A 19,474-nucleotide genomic window follows, 5' to 3' on the forward strand; every position below is an offset into this window, starting at 1 on the left:
CACCTATGCACAAAACTTAAGAGAGGGAAGAAAGTATGTCTTTTTAGTTTAGTTTCAGTTTGGGGTGTTAACTTGCCATCCTTAGGTACATAGAATTAGGTTTTTAATGTTACTAATTATGACTTTAACATATTTTAAGATAGTCGTACATCTTAACTTTTTATGAATAAACCATAAGTTTGGTAAGTGCAAAGTGAAATAGGTGTATTTGAAGGGAGGACAAAAAAAAATACATGGATTTTAAGTGACAAATTCCAGTTGAGTCACTACTGCTGGGATGTATTCTTTTCAAGTTTTTAGTTATAATTGGACTTAATAACATTATTTTTTTATGTGGTGCTGAGGATCAAACCCAGTGCCTTTGAACATGCGAGCCAAGCGCTCTACAACTGAGCCACAACCCGAGCCACAACCCTAGCCCCATCTGAGATGTATTCTGATGCTGAAAACTTTTTTTATAAATGCAATTTGAATTGGTGGTGTGGTGGTTTGTCTTTTAGTGACTTGCTTTTTTGGCATTCTTATTTGCTAAATTATTATTTTATCACATCAGTCGTAATTTAATATTGTAAATTACTATGTAGCTGGGTACTCTCTATTGTGTAGTTTTATATGCTCCCCCATGCATTTGGATTTGAAATAAATTGTATTTCCTTCTGTCAACAAAAATTTTTCATTTACATGATGGTTAATTTTTTCTCATGCTGCTGCTTTAAGCATTTTGATCTTATAGTCTCATAACAATACCTGTCTACTGACTGGCACATAACAGGTACTCAAAATGAATGACATCTATGGTCCATAGTGCTATCATCTACTAAGTTGGTATGTTAAAAGGTCAAGTAATAACTAGAGCTGTGGGGCTGGGGATATGGCTCAAGCGGTAGCGCACTCGCCTGGAATGCATGCAGCCCGGGTTCGATCCTCAGCACCACATACAAAGAAAGATGTTGAGTCTGCCGAAAACTAAAAAATAAATAAATAAATTTTTAAAAAAATAACTAGAACTGTGAAGACTCACTTTGTCCATGAGAGCTTGGCATTATTTTACCAATACTCTTGGGAATGTGGTCTCTACCTTATAGAGAGACAAGGAGACAAAAACCTTTGAGGAAATGAAGTTTGTAGTGCAGATTCTAAAGTTCTGTTGACAATTATTCAAACTCCTGATGCTATTATGTAACATGCATTTATTTTCTTTACAGTTCTTTTATCCATTTGTTCACTGCTATGTGATCCAAACCCAGATGACCCTTTAGTGCCAGAGATTGCACGGATCTATAAAACAGACAGAGATAAGTAAGTATGCAATAGTATTAGGAAAGCTATTAAAAGGTTCTTAATGAGACAGGCTTATATTCTGTTGTAAGTTGTGGCGCTTGCAGGAAGACTTGATGCTTGTTTTCTGGTAAGATAATGATTAAAATGTGCCCCAATCTAGTTATTAAAAATGTGTTGTTTTTTAAAAACCCAGATTTCAGTATATGTGACAATGAATAACCCCTTCAGGTTTTCTTTTTCTAATACATTAAGCACTTTTGTCATTTTACTCTCAAGTTTGAGGGGAGAAATCACATTTTCTTCACCCAGGTGTAGTTTTTTTGTTTTGTTTTAATAAAATTATATTAGTACTGTTGTAAAAATTGATTCTAAATTTCTCAGATATTTGAATTATGTTTGTGTTCAACTTAACCATTGTAACTGTTGTATGTTATGATTAATGCTAAGTGTACTTGTTCAATTAGGTACAATAGGTTAGCAAGAGAGTGGACAGAGAAATACGCTATGTTGTAGGGTAAGAGGATCTGCACTCTATGGTGCGCTTATTCATGGAACTGCCAGCACTTGAGTGCTGCATGCTTTAAGGCACTGTATTAACTAACAAAAGGTAACAGATGTGGCAGTTTTCTGAAAACTGTACATTTAACTGCTTGAGCTCTCTTTAGCGTGAAAGTATACCTCATAGTCAGTACTGTTTGAAAATATTCTTGCATGGCAAAGCAGTTACATAGCATTAGTTAAGAAGTAGACGTTTAAGAGTATCAAACTACCATGGTGTTAAATTTTTAGCTTGAAAATGTACCAGTAGTATATGGAATGTGGTGATTTTATTCAAATTTTGCCAGGAGGTAGGATTATAAGGGAAAAACACTTGAAAGCCTAAGCATCTAATTTAAATGTTCATTACTGACAAGCATGCATTAATGTCAGCTGTATTTTGTGGCTCCCTGTATGCTAAACTAAAGCCTTTGATTTAAAGTGCTAGCTTTTGAAGAGAATATCTCTTTAGTAGCATAATGGAATTGGGTAGAAAAAACTTTTATCTGTTTAAGTATTGAAAAATAGTTGAATTTAGTTCTTAGTTTAAATGAAGCTAGTAATCTTTTAAAAATTAAATATATAAGTCTAAAAGTTCTGTGCCTTTTGATGTATATTTTTTAAGGTTATCACTATATTTTGTTGGTAAGTAGCCTCTGGCATGATTGTTATCTGTAGAGAGATTAATAGTGTGTGTTAATATTAACAGTCTTCCTCAGCAGTAACCCTAGTTCACAGGTGAATTATCTGTGGTACTTTTTTTTTTTTTTTAAACAAAGATGTCCAGTTTGGCAGGTCTCACTTGGGCTTAGTAGCACCAATCGCCAGAATTTTTAAAAGTAACACATGGGTACTGATTAGCACGACCACTTATACCCATCCACTCTTAAAGTTCTTTATCAGCCTGCCCACTATCTATTCTGCCTATGTTTCAAAGATTTCTCTTATGGTTATACCCATGCCCAAGTAACTTCTCAGGTCTAGGTTTCAGGTAACAATTTTTTAGTGATAGTACATGTTTGGTTCTAGCTTTGGAACTTTTTGTTGATGTACAGAATATGTATTCTATGTGACAAACATCTGTGAACTAAAACAATTTCTCCGTTAAAATCTGTTGTAATGGGCTAGAGTTTCGACTCAGAGGTAGAGTGCTAGCTTAGTGTGCGTGAAGCACTGGGTTTGATCCTCAGCACCACATAAAGTAAAACAAAGATATTGTGTCCACCTGTAACTAAAAAATAAATATTTTTTTTTAAAAATTGTTGTAATGATAACCAATTTTTAGAATTTCTGATAGACCATTAGCTCAGTGATGGAAAAAAAGTCTTTAGTTTTTGTTAGCCCTCCTACGTTTATTAAAACAATACTGCTTTGAAAGCATTCAGTTCTCATTTCCCATATTGTTTTGGGTGCCAGTGCTATTTTTCCCTTGTTGGTTTTATTCTAATCATAGCCATTACAGATGGCTTTATAATGAGTCTGTAGGTAAAATAGAAATCTTTTCCTTTTAAAAACAGTAATCTTTTCCTTTAACTTATTAAAGTAACTTTTTCTTTACTTATAGGTACAACAGAATATCTCGGGAATGGACTCAGAAGTATGCCATGTGATGCTACCTTAAAGTCAGAATAACCTGCATTATAGCTGGAATAAACTTTAAATTACTGTTCCTTTTTTGATTTTTCTTATCCGGCTGCTCCCCTATCAGACCTCATCTTTTTTAATTTTATTTTTTGTTTACCTCCCTCCATTCATTCACATGCTCATCTGAGAAGACTTAAGTTCTTCCAGCTTTGGACAATAACTGCTTTTAGAAACTGTAAAGTAGTTACAAGAGAACAGTTGCCCAAGATTCAGAATTTTTTTAAAAAATGGAGCATGTGTATTATGTGGCCAATGTCTTCACTCTAACTTGGTTATGAGACTAAACCATTCCTCACTGCTCTAACATGCTGAAGAAATCATCTGAGGGGGAGGGAGATGGATGCTCAGTTGTCACATCAAAGGAAGCAGCATTATTCTAGCAGCATCCATTTTGTTTAAACCTTCCACTGTTAGAGATTTGAGGTTACATGTTATACTTTATGCTCATAACTGATGTGGCTGGAGAATTGGTATTGAATTTATAGCATCAGCAGAACAGAAAATGTGATGTATTTTATGCATGTCAATAAAGGAATGACCTGTTCTTGTTCTACAGAGAATGGAAATTGGAAGTCAAACACCCTTTGTATTCCAAAATAGGGTCTCAAAACATTTTGTAATTTTCATTTAAATTGTTAGGAGGCTTGGAGCTATTAGTTAATCTATCTTCCAATACACTGTTTAATATAGCACTGAATAAATGATGCAAGTTGTCAATGGATGAGTGATCAACTAATAGCTCTGCTAGTAATTGATTTATTTTTCTTCAATAAAGTTGCATAAACCAATGAGTTAGCTGCCTGGATTAATCAGTATGGGAAACAATCTTTTTGTAAATGCAAAGCTGTTTTTGTATATACTGTTGGGGTTTGCTTCATTGTTTGACATCAAATGATGATGTAAAGTTCAAAAGAGTGAATATTTTGCCATGTTCAGTTAAAGTGCACAGTCTGTTAACAGGTTGACACATTGCTTGACCTGATTTATGCAGAATTAAGCTATTCAAATAGTGTAGTTTTAATATGCTGCACATGATACTGGCAGCCCTGGAGTTCATAAATGGACTTGGGACCCAGCAGTTTTGAAACGTGTATATGGAGTTTAAGAAATTTATTTTCCAGGTGCATCACCAATCTTAACAAATTTCTCTTCACCGTGTACACTTGACAGCTTAAAAAAAACATGGGAGTAATAATGGGTCAAAATTTACAAAATAAAGTACTGTTTTGGTGTGGGAGTTGTCATGAGGCTGTGTTGAAGTGACTTAACTGGGATATTGAGTATCCATTGAAATGGATTTGTTCAGCCATTTACATTAATGAGCATTTAAATGCAACAAATATCATTTCAGGTGACTTAACATGAACGAATAAAAGTCAATGCTATTGGATTTTTTGTTTGACAAGTGCTATCTGTGCCACTAAACTTCTTTGGTAACAAGGGCATTACCATTCTTCACCCTTCCTAATTCTGATCCTGTAGTTATGCTTTCTTAGTTATTTCATTTTAACCATTGCTTTATTAAAGTCCTGTATTTCTAGCACGTGACATCTCCACTTCCACATTTTTTGCACTGCTTACACTTGTGTGCAAGTCTTATTCCTTGTCTGCACACACAGGTGGAAAGCTAGAAATAAATGTTAATGCTTAATTTTTTATAAACGGTTTAATATGTAGTTTGGACGTGATTTATTGACTTAAGGTTCTTATCTAAACTGGAAGTGAAATGCATGCCTTCTGAAGATATTCTGGCTTTGTTAATTCTGTAATAAGCATTTCATTGGGAAGTGTCAATCCAGCTATACAATTTTTTCCAATGAGTGAATTTTTTTTATTTTAACTTTTGCTTTAAAAATTGTGGGTTCTTCAGGGTAGATGTCATGCTGTTAAAACTTTTGGATTCAAATTATGAATAAGAAACTAGTAACTGCTCCACAAGGTAAGAAATACTGCTTTTTGGCTCTGTTCTTGAAAAAATAATTATTTCTGAAACTCCTGTGCTCTCAAAAATAACAGCTTTAGTAGGCATATTTATTGAAAGCCAAAACACTAATAAAATTTTTGTAAGCAGTGGATCTTAAATGGGCTTTCACAATGATCTTTTTTAGCCTAGAACAACCTTAAGTATTTACAGAGATGACTTAAACCATTGATTGTAATGATAACTAGTGGATATGTCCAGTTCTCTTTATCTTTGACTTAATGCTTTATACAATATTTCGTATGTCGCTTCTAAGGGAATAAGCCATAAAGGCTTCTCCAGGTTTAAGAGAACAGTAATTTAAAGTACCTGGAAAACCAACATTTTTGAATGTATGGACACTAGACTTGGGATCATCTACGATGGAACTTTTAAAAGAATAAAAGAATTTCTTTTTTTCCCCCATCCAAACCAGTAATTCAACATTACTAGTGCCATGTGTAGGACTGAAATGAATATTAGCAGATTTAATACTGATTTGGACCATTTCTATGTATTTACTGTATCTTTTAATGCATAAACTTTAATTTCTTAAATTCTTAAAATTTCTCTTAAGAGTCCAGTTGACCTGTTAATGGTAAATTTACATGTTAAGTGATTCACTCTTTTCCCTGGGAAGATTTGCAATGTGATAATCAGATTTTTTTTTTTAAATAAATGATTAGTTTGTTTTCCTTGTGTGGGTGTACTCACATTTAAAAGTATGAACCACAGTTAACATAGTGGTCTCAGGGGTAGTGAAACACTCACTTTTTTTTTTTTTTTTAAATAGTTTGAAGTATACTGATCATGCTGTGTTAGTGATGGGGGGGTGTAACTCAAACTAGCCATGTTTTGTGTTAACATAACAAAACTGTTAAATGATTGTTGATTACACTTATAAGTGAATTTGTCTTCTATGAGGAACCCAGTGCAAGTCACTAATGTTGTCTTAATAGTGACATCTGCATAAGACTTGTAATAGCTGAAGTTAATTGAGCTTAAAGGAATTGTTATCATTAAAATCTGTGTTTAAAGACAAGTTGGTCTTACTTGGTAATTCCAGTGAACATGAAGTCCACACTTAAACTTTAATACTGTGTGTGAGCTCAATTTTGAACATTAAAACAGTAGTAATAGACTGGTCTATGAAGAACTAATATGATGGTTTTTAAAGTGACTCAGAACCAATACCAGCATCATTTGTGAAATTATTGGGTCTTGTCCCAGTTGTACTTAAACTGTGAGGTAGAACCCAGTAGCTTGTATTAAAAAGCTCTCCAGATGGTTCCATGCATGATAAAAATTGGGAATTTATTTTTGCTACACATAATTCAACCAGTGGTTAAGTATTAAAAAACCAGTTCCAAAGATCTATCTGCAAGATAGATTGAACCCAGATTTCATTAAGTGTACCAAGGCATTGTTAAAGCTTTTCTTGTGCTTTCCCAATGTAATGGGGGGAGGGGAGGTAAAGGTGTTTAGAAACAGGGTTTTAAGACAACAGTCCACCACCACAACAAAAAATGTTAAGATCAAAAAGTTCCCTGGAGGCGCTATGCATGTGAAGTTAGCTGTTAGAACACAGTGATCACTATTTGCATTATTACTTCTAACTTAAACTTTCCAAGCCTTATATTTTTAAGAATTTTATTAATTCAGATGCATAGTGTTTCATAATTATTTTACTTGGATTGCTTTCACTAAGGTCTCATTGTCATAAATTATATCTTCCAAACCTGCATGCTATTTCTTAATGAGATTTTAATAACGCTCTATTTTTTAATTAATACAAAGAATGGTTTTATGGGGAAAAAAATTCACTTTCACAAATTTGACAGTCTGCTGATTTTCCGAAACTTCTGAACTCAACAGTTTCTTAGGCATGTGGCTATCTCAAAGTCATCTAGAAGTGGCCAGATTTCTACGCAGAGATGCTCACCTACCTCCTCTTATAGAACCTGAGTGAATGTAAACAGTTGAACTGGCCCCAAACCTAGGCATCGTGGCTTTTAATCTCCTAGTCAAAATTAATAGCGGTCTTCTTGGTTTTAACGTAAAATTTTTTATTTGGAATCCACTGGTTCACCATACTGCTATAACCATGGTGTAAAGCACCACCATCTCTTAATTGGGTTATTTCAGTAGCCTTCCGAGTAGTCTACACCTAACACCCAACATGAGCATATCTGGTTGTGTAATGGCTTTCCTCCAAACCTAAAATTCCCATCATGCAGAATAAAGGCCAAATATTAACAGGAAATGTACAAGGCTATAAATGAAACTTTCCCACACTGTCCCATAATTAATCATTCGTTTGCCCCACCATGAGCCCAACTCCTTCAGCCTGACCTATTGAGACCTGGACACTGGACTTTGTCCTTGTTCGTCTCTTTCCCTCAGATGGTCTTTCCCCAGATATGGCTTCTGCCTTTCCTGTAGATCTCAAATGTCACTTCTATAAAAGTGCTTTTTCTTGATAATTTATGTAATACACCAACAGCACCACCACTGTCCGGTACATAACGGGAAATTCCGTATTATCCATCTTATATGTAATGGTTCCTCTGCAACCGCACCCCAGAATGTAAGCTCTAGAAAGAATCTAATGATTAGATGATTCCTTGGCACTTTATAGGCTGTCAATAAAATATTTTTTGTACAGAAATGACTATGAGCTAAACGGTACTTTGCTCAAAGTATCTTGTTCTTTAAAGAAGAAGCCGAACGCATAAAAAACGGAAGTGCAGTGTAGTATAGAAGTTTAGCTGAAACTTCACAACTAAAATAATCACATTGAGGGAATAGATGTTTCAGTTTGTCCGTAGGGATGATGAACCTGAACAACTTGCTGGGGAAAAGATCAAAAAAAGTAGTATTAAGACCAAAAGAGAAACAACATACCAGGAAGCCAGCTTTCACCTTGAGAATGCTTTTGAAGTACCTACTAAACATGAGCATTAATTTTCATGGTCCCAACAACAAAAAGCAAAAATGGATGCACCCAAAGATAGGTGTCAAATAGAAATTTGTTTATCTCGAGTCTTTTGGGTTCTCTAGCAGAGTATTCTGCTCTACAAATTTGAAATAGTTTGAAGATTTGTAGCCCAAAATCTTTTGTAAATGGCCCCAGAAAGCTCAAGTAAAGGACTTAACATCGAGTAACCAAAGCAAAATTTCTTCAGAAAATAATATCTTACAGCTTTAAGAAAAAGTATAAAGGAACATAGTACTATGAGTGGGAGCCAACCTATTTGCAAAAATTAAAATTTGGGCTGGGGTTGTGGTTCAGCAGTAGAGCATTTGCCTAGCATGTTCAAGGTTCTGGGTTCGATCCTCAGCAACACATAAAAATAAAGGTATAAAAAATAATTACATTTAAAAAGTCATACAAATTTGAGAGGAAGAAATTCTATTCTCAGATGATGTTATACATGAAAAATTCCAAAAAGTCACACAAAACTTGTGGAGTTAGTAATACAACAAATTTACATGATCCCAAATAACAGAAAAATCAGTTTTAGTATTATAACAATAAACAATAAAAATGAAATTCCATTTACACTAATATCAAAAAGAATAAAATGTTTAGGGATAAATATATTGAAGTGTAAAACTTGTACCTTGAAAACTATAAAATATTTCTGAGATATTAGAGAAGTCCTAAATAAAATGGAAAGGCATTCAGTGCTCATGGATTAGAAGATTGATGAGATGATTCTCAATACAATCTACAGCTTCGATGCATTCTGTCAAAGTCCCAAAGATATTTCTGCAGAAATAAAAAAGGTTTAAAATTTTGTAGAGGATTGCAGAGTCAAGCAATTTTTAAAAAGTACAAAGGTGAAGGACTCATACTTTCCAAATTCAAAACAATTACAATAATAAACTGTGGCATTAGCATAAGGATAAAATTGTAGACCCATGACAGAACTGAGAAATAATCCCATACATTTATGGTCAATTGATGTTTAACAAGGGTGACAAGACCACTCAGTGGGGAAAAAAAAAAAATACTTTTTTCAACAAATGGTTCCAGGACAACTAGATAAGTATACGAAAAAGGATAAATTTGGATCTCTGCCTCAAGTCACACAAAAATTAACTCAAAATGTATGGAGGCGCCAGGGCTGAAGCTCAGTGGTAGAGCACTTGCCTAGCAAGGATGAGGCACTGGGTTCAATCCTCAGCATCACATAAGAAAAGAAAAGTTATAAAAAGTATATTTAAGGGGCTGGGGTTGTGGCTCAGTGGTAGAGTGCTCGCCTAGCACGTGAGAGGTCCCAAGTTCGATCCTCAGCATCCCATAAAAACAAAATTGTGTCCAACTACAACTAAAATATATATATATATATATATATATATATATAAAATATGTGTATATATATTTTTAATGGATTCAAGTACTAATTTTAAGAGCTAAAGTCACAAAATTCTAAGAAGAAAATCAGATGTTAATTTCCTTAAATACTCAGATATACCAAAAGCACAAGCAACCAAAGAAAAAATAGATTGTAAACTGGTGTGTCCAAGGACATTATTATAGTAAAAAGATAGTCTATAGAATGAAAAATATTGCAGATCATGTCTGTTAAGGGCCTAATATTCAGAATATATACAAGAATTTATAAAATTCAGTATGACGACAACCCAATTAAAAAAGAAAAGATTTTCCATAGAAGATATCAAAGCCCATGATATCAAGCACATGAAAAGAAACCCACAGAAGCGATTACTTCATATTTATTAGGGTGGTTACAATTTTTTTAATGGAAAATAAATGTTAAGAATTCGGAGAAACTGAAACCCTTAAAGACAGAGCAGCTTCTGTAAAAGGAAATTTGGCAATTCCTCGAAAAGTTAAAGCAGAGCTACAATATGATTCAACAATTCCATTCTTAAGTATGTACCCAAAAGAATTGAAAACAGACATTCAAACAGACATTTGTAAATGAATGTTCACAGGAGAACTATTTACAATAACCAAAATGTGGAAACTGAACAAATTCTAATGTTTCCATACTATGACATATTCAGCCAAAAAAGAAATGTACCTTATAGACAATGTGGATGTGAAAACACGCTAAGTGAAAAAAACCAAACAGAAGGGTACTATACTATATGATTTCATTTATATTAATACTCAAGAGTACTGCCAGGAGCTAAGAAGAAGGGAGAATGGAGTGATTGCTTAGTGGGTAGAGGGTCTCCTTTGTGAATGACAAAAACGTCTTGGAACTCTAGAGGTTATGGTTATGTAACATTGTAAGCCCACTAAAAGACACTGAACTGTACATTCAAAATGGTTAAATTTTAAAAGGCATGTGAATTTTACCTCAGTAAAAAATACATTAGGCACAAAAGACAGTAATAGCCAGTATTTATGTAATACTTTTTACATGCCAACTTCTGTTCTGAATTCTTTACACATGTTAATGCTTAATTTTATAACAAATGTATACACTTATTATTTATGTGATAAATAACTGAGGGGAAAGTAGCTAAATGGCAGAGGTTGAGATTTAAATCTAGATACTCAGTTTCCAGAATCCTATCTCTTAAGGATTATGGTAGATAGAAGGACAAGTTTAAAATATGAATAAAGAGCAAGAGACTAAAAAATAACTAATCAGACTGAAAAATAACCAAAAACAATACTTCCAAGAAATTTTTAAAAAGACTAACTGAAACTTAGAAGATAGATCCAATAGCCCAGTAGACAAAGCTAACTAAAGCTTTAGCTAAGTGAAAGAAAGAAATTATTCCAAATGTAGTACACTGAGATGAAAAACTAGCAGAGGTTCAAGAAACATGAAGGGAGACATGACTTGGTTTAACATATGTCTAGTTGGAACTTGAGTTCAATTTACTGCCTTAAGTCTCTAAGTGAACTTTTCACTATTTCTTCTATATAACTTAATTCCTTTAAGAATTTCTCTTGAAACAGGCAGTTGCCAGTTATCATGGCCCTGTTAATCCTAGCTGCTGGGGACTCTGAGGCAAGAGGATCACAAGTTCGAGGTTAGCCTGGACAACTTGGTGAGAATTGTCTCAAAATAAAAAAATAAAAAGGGCTGGGAGTAGAGCACCCCTGGTTTCAATCCCTAGTACTATAAAAAATAAAAATAAGATAAAATAAAGATTGAAGTGGGCATGATGTTAAACTTTCCCAGCAAATGTAGGTGGAAGGATATCACAGGAGAAAGTTTATATTTCTGTACTTTCGCGGGGGGCTGTGGGTTGGCTGGCATGAGTGTGGAGACAATAAGTAAAATATCCACAGGCCCCAAACATAATCTGTGTTCACATGCAAGACCTTGCAGCCTTCTTGACAAGAAAACCAAACTCTCTCACTGTCTGCAGAGAGCTGGCTGTGGCATTGGGATTCTTGCACCAATAGTCATTTCTTCTATAAGTCTTTGCACAGCTTGTGCACAGCTCACCTGAGGCCAGAGGTCCAAACAGTGTCCCTTTGGAAACTCCTGTGCAGCCTGAAAGCTCTGAAAGGGAACTGTGGGCCTACAGTGTCAGTTGCTGATCCACCTGCTTCTCTGCTTCTAATCTAGAGGGTGACCCATTGCTGCCCTAACAAGTCCAGACTAGATTTAGTTTAGCTAAGCCAATAACATTTTTTTTTAATTTTTAATATTTATTTTTTAGTATTTGGCGGACACAACATCTTTGTTGGTATGTGGTGCTGAGGATCGAACCCGGGCCGCACACATGCCAGGCGAGCGCTACCACTTGAGCCACATCCCCAGCCCCGCCAATAACATTTTTTGACTCGCAGTAGGCTGAGCTACATCTTCTCCAAAAAGATCTGAACTCCTTTCAAGTTTGTTTAATCTTATATATCCTCTATCAGCTTTTTAGTACCATATAGAGTTTTCTTTTTTATTTATGTATAACAGCGGAATTCATTACAGTTCTTATTACATACATAGAGCACAATTTTTCATATCTCTGGTTGTATACATATAGTTTTCTTATATATTATTTACATTAAACTTCTCTTGCTTGACCTACTGTGTAATTTCTCTCCTGATTGGATATAGACAATCATAAAGAAGAAGGAGGGAATGGAGCAGAAGTAATTTTTGAAAAAGAAATGGCTAATTTTTTTCTAAAATTGATTAAAGATCCTAAGCTGCAGGTTAAGTAAACCCATTGAAGCCCTAACAAGAAAAAAAACTCATAGTGCAGTTGCAGAAAATTAAAGTAAAAACATTTTTTTAAAATTTATATTCTTTTAGTTGTAGATGGACACAATATATTTATTTATTTATTTTTATGTGGTGCTGAGGATTGATCCCAGTGCCTCACACATGTAAGGCAAGTGCTCTACCATTGAGCTACATCCCCAGCCCAAAACATTCATTTTAAAAGTAAGTATAAAAGAAAAACAAGTAGATTACCTGCAAAGAAACAGTAGGGAGATGACTTGAGCAAAACTGGGAGATTTCTCTACAGCAACAATGGAAACAAAAGATAGTGGAATATTACATTTGAAGACTGCAAGAAAATAACTATCATCCTATAATTTTATATAAAATAAAATATATTTCAGAAAAAAGGATGAAATGACATGGATTAATTTGAAAAATACTATGCTGGTCAAATAAAGAAAAATACATAGTATAGGGTGCTATTTGTGTAACATTGAAGAAAACGCAAAACTGAACTTAGGTGATAGTACAGTCCCTACCTGGAAGGGGGAGGAAATCGATGAGAAAGAAGTCCAAGGGAGTTTCCTGGGATGAAATGCTCTGTATCTCCATAGGAGTGGCGATTACACAGGATATAAATTGCCAAAAAGCATTGAACTGTGCGCTAAATATCTGAATATTATACATAACTTACTGCTTTTAAAAAGAGAAGAAAGAAGAGTGAGTTTACTATTAAGTAAATAAAAACTAGCAGTTTGGACTGAAGGCATAGCTCAATGGTAGAGTGATTGTCTAGCATGAACAAGGTTCTGGGTTTGATCCCTAGCACTGCAAACACAAAGCAAAATTGACCATTTACCTCCAACTTTTTTTTTTTTTTCAGAGAAAACAAACAAGCAAAAACTTCCAAACTGTTTTTCATACCAGTGGTACTAATTTACATTCCCACCAATGATGGGTAGGAGTGTCCCTTCTCTGCATCCTTGCAACACTGTTCTGTTTTGTTTTTGTCTTTTTTGATAGCCATTCTGAGGTAAGTTGAGATTTCATTGCAGTGTTGATTTGCATTTCCCTGATGCTTAGTGATTTTGAATATATTTTTTCATATATTATTTTTATACATCTTTGAGAAATGTCTATTTAGATAATTTACCCATGTTTAAATTGAAGTAATGTTTTGTTTTGTTTTGTTTTTTACTGTTGAGTTGTTTTTATGCTATATATTTTGGACATTAATCCCTTGTTAGATGAATAATTTTGCATATACTTTTTGACATCCTATAAGTTGTTTATCTATCTATTTATTTATTTATTTGCTTACTTACTTATTTGCTTTGGTAGTGGTAGAGGCCCAACCCAGGACCTTTTACATGCTAGGCAAGCATACACCCCAACTCCCATCTCTTAACTCTTGTTTCCTTTGCTATGCAGAAGCTTTTTAGTTTGATGTAATCCCATTTGTCATTACTTTTGATGCCTGTGCTTTGGGGCATGCCAAAAATATTTTTGACCAAAGATCCTGAAGCATTTTTCCTATCTTTTCTTCCCATAATTTCATAGTTTGGGTCTTTCATTTAGGTCTTAGGTCTGTTTTAAGTTGATTTCTGTAACTAGTGAGAGTTAAGGATCAGGCTTCATTCATCTGCATGTGAATATTCAATTTTCCCAACACTATTTGTTGAAGAGACTGCCTTTTCTCCAATGTGTGTTCTTGGTGACTTTGTTGACTATAAATTGGATTTATTTCTGGTTTCTATATTCTCTTCCATTGGTCTATACATCTGTTTTTATGCCAGTATCATGCTGTTTCAGTTATTATAGCTTTGTAATATGTTCTGAAGTAAGAGATTGTGATGCTTCCAGCTTTGTTCTTTTTGCTTAGTATTGCTTTGGCTATTTAGAGCCTTTTGTGATTCTATATGAAGTTTAGGAGTTTAGGGGGCTTGGGGAAATGGTATCTTGATTAGGATTGTATTGAATCTGTAGGTTGACCTGGGTAGTATGGATATTTTAACACTATTAATTCATCTGATCCATAAACATGGGATTTCTTTCCATTTTGGAGGTGGGAGGCTCTCTCATCAGTGTTTTATAGGGTTCATTATAGACTTCTTTTACCTTCTTGGTTAAATTTATTCCTAGACCTTTTTATGGTTGTTATTTTTGATGATTTTTTTTTTGTTTTGAGATGAAGTCTTGCTGTGTTTTCCAGGCTGGCCTTTAACTCCTAGGCTCAAGTAATCCTCCTGTTTCAGCCTCCAGAGTAGCTGGGATTGCAGATGTGTGGTATAGGACCTAGCCCTAGTGCAGTTACATTATTGATTTCTATAACATATCCTGAAATTTTAGTGAATTTATCAGTTCTAACAGGTATTTGGTGGCATTTTTAGGCTTTTTCATGTTTTCTCAAACAAGATAGTTTAACCTCTTCCTTTCCCATTTGGATGTACTTTCTTTCTCTTGCCTAATTGTTCTGACTAGAACTTCTAGTATTATGTTGAGAGTGGTGAGAGTGGGCATCCTTAATTGTATTGGTGTATAGTCCTTCTATATCTAATTTGTTCAGAGTTTTTGTCACAAAGGGATATCGAATTCTAAATGCTTTTTGTCCTTCGTTCTGTTGATATGATGTGTCTTGGTTATTGATTTGTGTATGTTGAGTCATCCTTGCATTTCTAAGATAAACTCCTTTTGATCATGGTGTATAATCTTTTTTTTTTAAATATTTTTTAGTTGTAGATGGACATAATACCTTTATTTATTTATTTATTGCTCCTACTTCCCATATTTTTATTCACACATTATAATTTTACATATTGGATTAATTAATTGTTCCATATTCATACATGCACATTATATAACAATATAATTTGGCCAGTATCATTCCCCAGCATTTCCCTTTCTCTTCCCTCCTCTCTCTCTTTGGTCACTTTTTCTTGGATCTCCCTTGGATTATCATGAGATTCCCCTTCCCCATCCACCAGTTTTCTTTTCCATTTTCCTCTTTAGCTTCCACATAAGAAAGAAAACCTATGAAACTTGACTCAGTTTTTGCTTGTTTTATTAACATAATATTTTCAAGTTTCATTCATTATCCTGCAAATGACATAATTTCATTCTTCTTTTTGATTGAATAAAATCCATTGTGTATATGTACCATATTTTCTTTGTCTATTCATCTGTTGATGGACACCTCGGTTGGTTCCATAGATTCGTTATTGTGAATGTTGCTGCTCTAAACATGAACATACACGTATTGCTCTAGTATGCTGACTCTAATTGCTTTTTAAATTAAATTATTTATTTATTTTAATTTGTTATATATGATGGCAGCAATTCATTTCATATTACACATATAGAGCACAATTTTTCAAGTCTCTGATTGTACACAAAGTATTTTCACACCACTCATATCTTCATACATGCAATTAGGGTAATAAGGTCTAACTCATTCTATTGTCTTTTCTAGCCCCATGCCCCTCCCTTCCCCTGACACCCCTTTGCCCTATCTAAAGTTCCTCCACTCCTCCCATGCTCCCTGCCATGGCCATTATGAGTCAGCATGTCCTCATATCAAAGAAAACATTCTGCCTTTGGTTTTGGGGGATTAGCTTACTTCACTTAGCATTGTATTCTCCAACTCCATCCATTTACCTGCAGATTCCATGATTTTGTTCTCTTCTAATGCTGAGTAATATTCCATTGTGTATATATACCAAAGTTTCCCTATCCATTCATCTACTGAAGGGCATCTGCGTTGGTTTCACAATTTAGCCATTGTGAATTGTGCTGCTATAAATATTCATGTGGCTGTGTCTCTGCACTATGCTGTTTTTAAGTTCTTTGGATATAAACTGAGGAGTGGGATAGCTGGGTCAAAGTAAAGATACTACCTTGCATTCTATCAGACCACAGTAGGATGAAATTAGAAATCAATGTTAAAATAAAAAATAAAAGCTACTCCAACACTTGCAGACTAAATAATATGCTATTGAGTGAACAATGAGCTGCAAAAAATACCAAAGAGGAAATTTAAAAATTCTTAGAGGCTGCACCAATTTGCAGTCCCACCAGCAATGTATGAGTGTACATTTTTCACCACATCCTTGCCAACATTTATTGTTGCCTCTATTCTTGATGATTGCCATTCTGACAGGAGTGAGATGAAATCTTAGAATAGTTTTGATTTGCATTTCTCTAATTGCTAGAGATGTTGAACACTTTTTCATATATTTGTTGATCAATTGTATTTCTTCTTCTGCAAAGTATCTGTTTAGTTCCTTAGCCCATTTATTGATTGGGTTATTTGTTTTGGTTTTTTTTTTTGGTGTTAAGTTTTTTGAATTCTTTATATATCCTAGAGACTAATGCTTTATGGAGGTGCATGTGGTGAAGATTTTCTCCCAATCTGTAGGCTCTCTTTTTATATTATTAATTGTTTCCTTTGCTGAGAAGAAGCTTTTAAATTTGAATCTATCCCATTTATTAATTGTTGATTTTACTTCTTGTGCTTTAGGAGTCTTGTTAAAGAAGTCAGATCCTAGGCTGACATGGTGAAGATTTGGGCCTATTTTTTCTTCTATTAGATGCAGAGTCGCCATTCTAGTGCCTGAGTCTTTGATCTACTTTGAGTTGATTTTTGTGCAGGGTGAGAGATAGAGGTTTAATTTCATTTTGTTTTATTTTGCTACATATAGATTTCCAGTTTTGCCAGAACCATTTGTTGAATAGGCTACCTTTTCTCCAGTGAAAACAGTATGGAGATTCCCCAGAAAATTGGGAATGGCACCACCATTTGACTCAGCTATCCCACTCCTTGGTTTATACCCAGAGGACTTAAAATTAGCATACTATAGTGATGCAGCCACATCACAATGTTTATAGCAGCTCGATTCACAATAGCTAGACTGTGGAACCAACCTAAGTGTCCCTCAATAGATGAATGGATAAAGAAAATGTGGTATATATACTCAATGGACTATTATTTAGCTTTAAAGAAGAGGAAAATTATGGCATTTGCCAGTAAATGGTTGGAGTTGGAGAATATCATGCTGAGTGAAATAAGCCAGTTCCCAAAATCAAAGGCTGAGTGTTTTCTCTAATATGTGGATATTAATTCACAACAAGACAGGGGGCACTAGGGAAGAATAGTGTTACCTTAGATCAGGTAGAGGAAAGTGATGGGAGGGAAGGGGAGGGGATGTGGAGATAGGAGAGATAGTAAAATGAAACAGACATTATTATTGTATGTATATATGTGACTACATGACCAATATGATTCTACAACATGTACATTCAGAAAAATGAGAAATTATATCCCATCTATATGTGATATGTCAAAGTGCATAAATGCATTCTACTGTCATATATAACTAATTAAAATAAATTTAAAATTTTAAAAAAATTCTTAGAGGTAAATGAGAACAGATACAACATATCAAAATCTCTGGGACATTATGAAGGCAGTTCTTTTTTTAATATTTGTTTTTTATTTGTACACAATACATTTATTTTGTTTATTTACTTTTATGTGGTGCTGAGGATTGAACCCATGGACTCACGTGCTAGGCAAGCACTCTACTGCTGAGCTACAACCCCAGCCCTAATGAAGGCAGTTCTAAGAAGAAAGTTCATTGCATGGAGTTCATTCCTTCAAAGAAGAAAAAGTCAACAAATAAATAATCTAACATTACATTTCAAAGCCCTAGAAAAAGAAGAACAAATCATCACCAAAAGCAGCAGAAGACAGGAAATAATTAAAATCAGAGCTAAAATCAATGAAATTGAAACAAAAGAAACAATTGGAAAAATTGACAAAACTTAAAGTTGGTTCTTTGAAAAACTAAATAAAATTAATAAACCATTAGCCATGCTATCAAAGAGAAGGAGAGAGAAAACTCAAATTACTAACATACATGATGAAAAAGGGAATATCACAACAGACACTACAGAAATACAGAAGATAACTAGAAATTATTTTGAAAATTTGTACTCCAATAAAATAAAAAATATTGAAGTCATTAACAAATTTCTAGAAGCATATGATGTGCCCAAACTGAATCAGGATGATATACACAATTTAAGCCAATTAATTTCAAGAAAGGAAATAAAGGACACCATCAGAAGCTACCAACCAAGAGAAGCCTAGGACCGGATGGATACACAGCTGAGTTCTACAAGACCTTTAAAGAAGAATTAACACCAATACTTCTCAAACTATTTTGTGAAATAGAAAAAGAGGGAACACTTCCAAACACACTGTATTTGTTTATGTTTATGTGATGCTGGGGATCAACTCAGTACCTCATGCATGCGAGGCAGGTGCTCTACCGAGCCACAACTCTGGTCCTCGTGGTGTATAATCTTGATGTGCTGCTGTTGGATTTGGTTTGCTAGTAATTTGCTAGCATTTATGTTCATCAGGAAGATTGACGGGTAATTTTCTTTTTTATTGTGTCCTTGTCTAGTTTTAGTAGTAGCATAATGCTGGCCTCATAGAATGAGTTCAGAATACCCTACCTTTCACTTTTTTTGGAATCTAACTGAGACTGTATTGATAGAATTCAACAGTGAAGTCATTCAGTCCTGGGTTTTTCTTTGTTGAGAGAAGTTAGCACTGATTCAATTTTGTTACTCATTATTGGTATGGTGAGGTTTTTTTTTCTTCATAGTTCAATATTCGTACGTTATATTTGTCCAGGAATTAATCCATTTCTGTGTTTTCCAGTTTTTTGGCACATAGCTGACCAGAATGGTCCTCAATGCTTTTTCTTTTTAAAATACTTTTTTACTTTTCAAAGGCCTTTATTTCATTTATTTACATGTGGTTTTGAAAATCAAACCCAGTGCCTCACACATGCTAGGCAAGCACTTCATCACTGAGCCC

The 19,474-nt window shown here is 34.3% G+C and overlaps 1 protein-coding gene across 5 annotated transcripts in view; it reads left to right on the forward strand.

Annotated features, from left to right (window-relative positions):
- The window catches only part of Ube2d3 (ubiquitin conjugating enzyme E2 D3), a 30,730-nt gene extending 25,878 nt beyond the window's left edge, over positions 1-4,852 (forward strand). For all 5 annotated transcript variants that reach the window (XM_005325742.5, XM_078021867.1, XM_078021866.1 and 2 more), the window contains exons 7-8: positions 1,206-1,299; positions 3,383-4,852. In XM_005325742.5, the coding sequence (XP_005325799.1) occupies positions 1,206-1,299; positions 3,383-3,428 (140 nt within the window). In that variant the 3' untranslated portion in view covers positions 3,429-4,852. The remainder of the gene's footprint in view (positions 1-1,205; positions 1,300-3,382) is intronic.
- The last annotated feature ends 14,622 nt before the right edge of the window (positions 4,853-19,474 follow it).

This window comes from Ictidomys tridecemlineatus, chromosome 9 (assembly GCF_052094955.1).
Source record: "Ictidomys tridecemlineatus isolate mIctTri1 chromosome 9, mIctTri1.hap1, whole genome shotgun sequence".
Lineage (NCBI taxonomy): Eukaryota > Metazoa > Chordata > Mammalia > Rodentia > Sciuridae > Ictidomys > Ictidomys tridecemlineatus.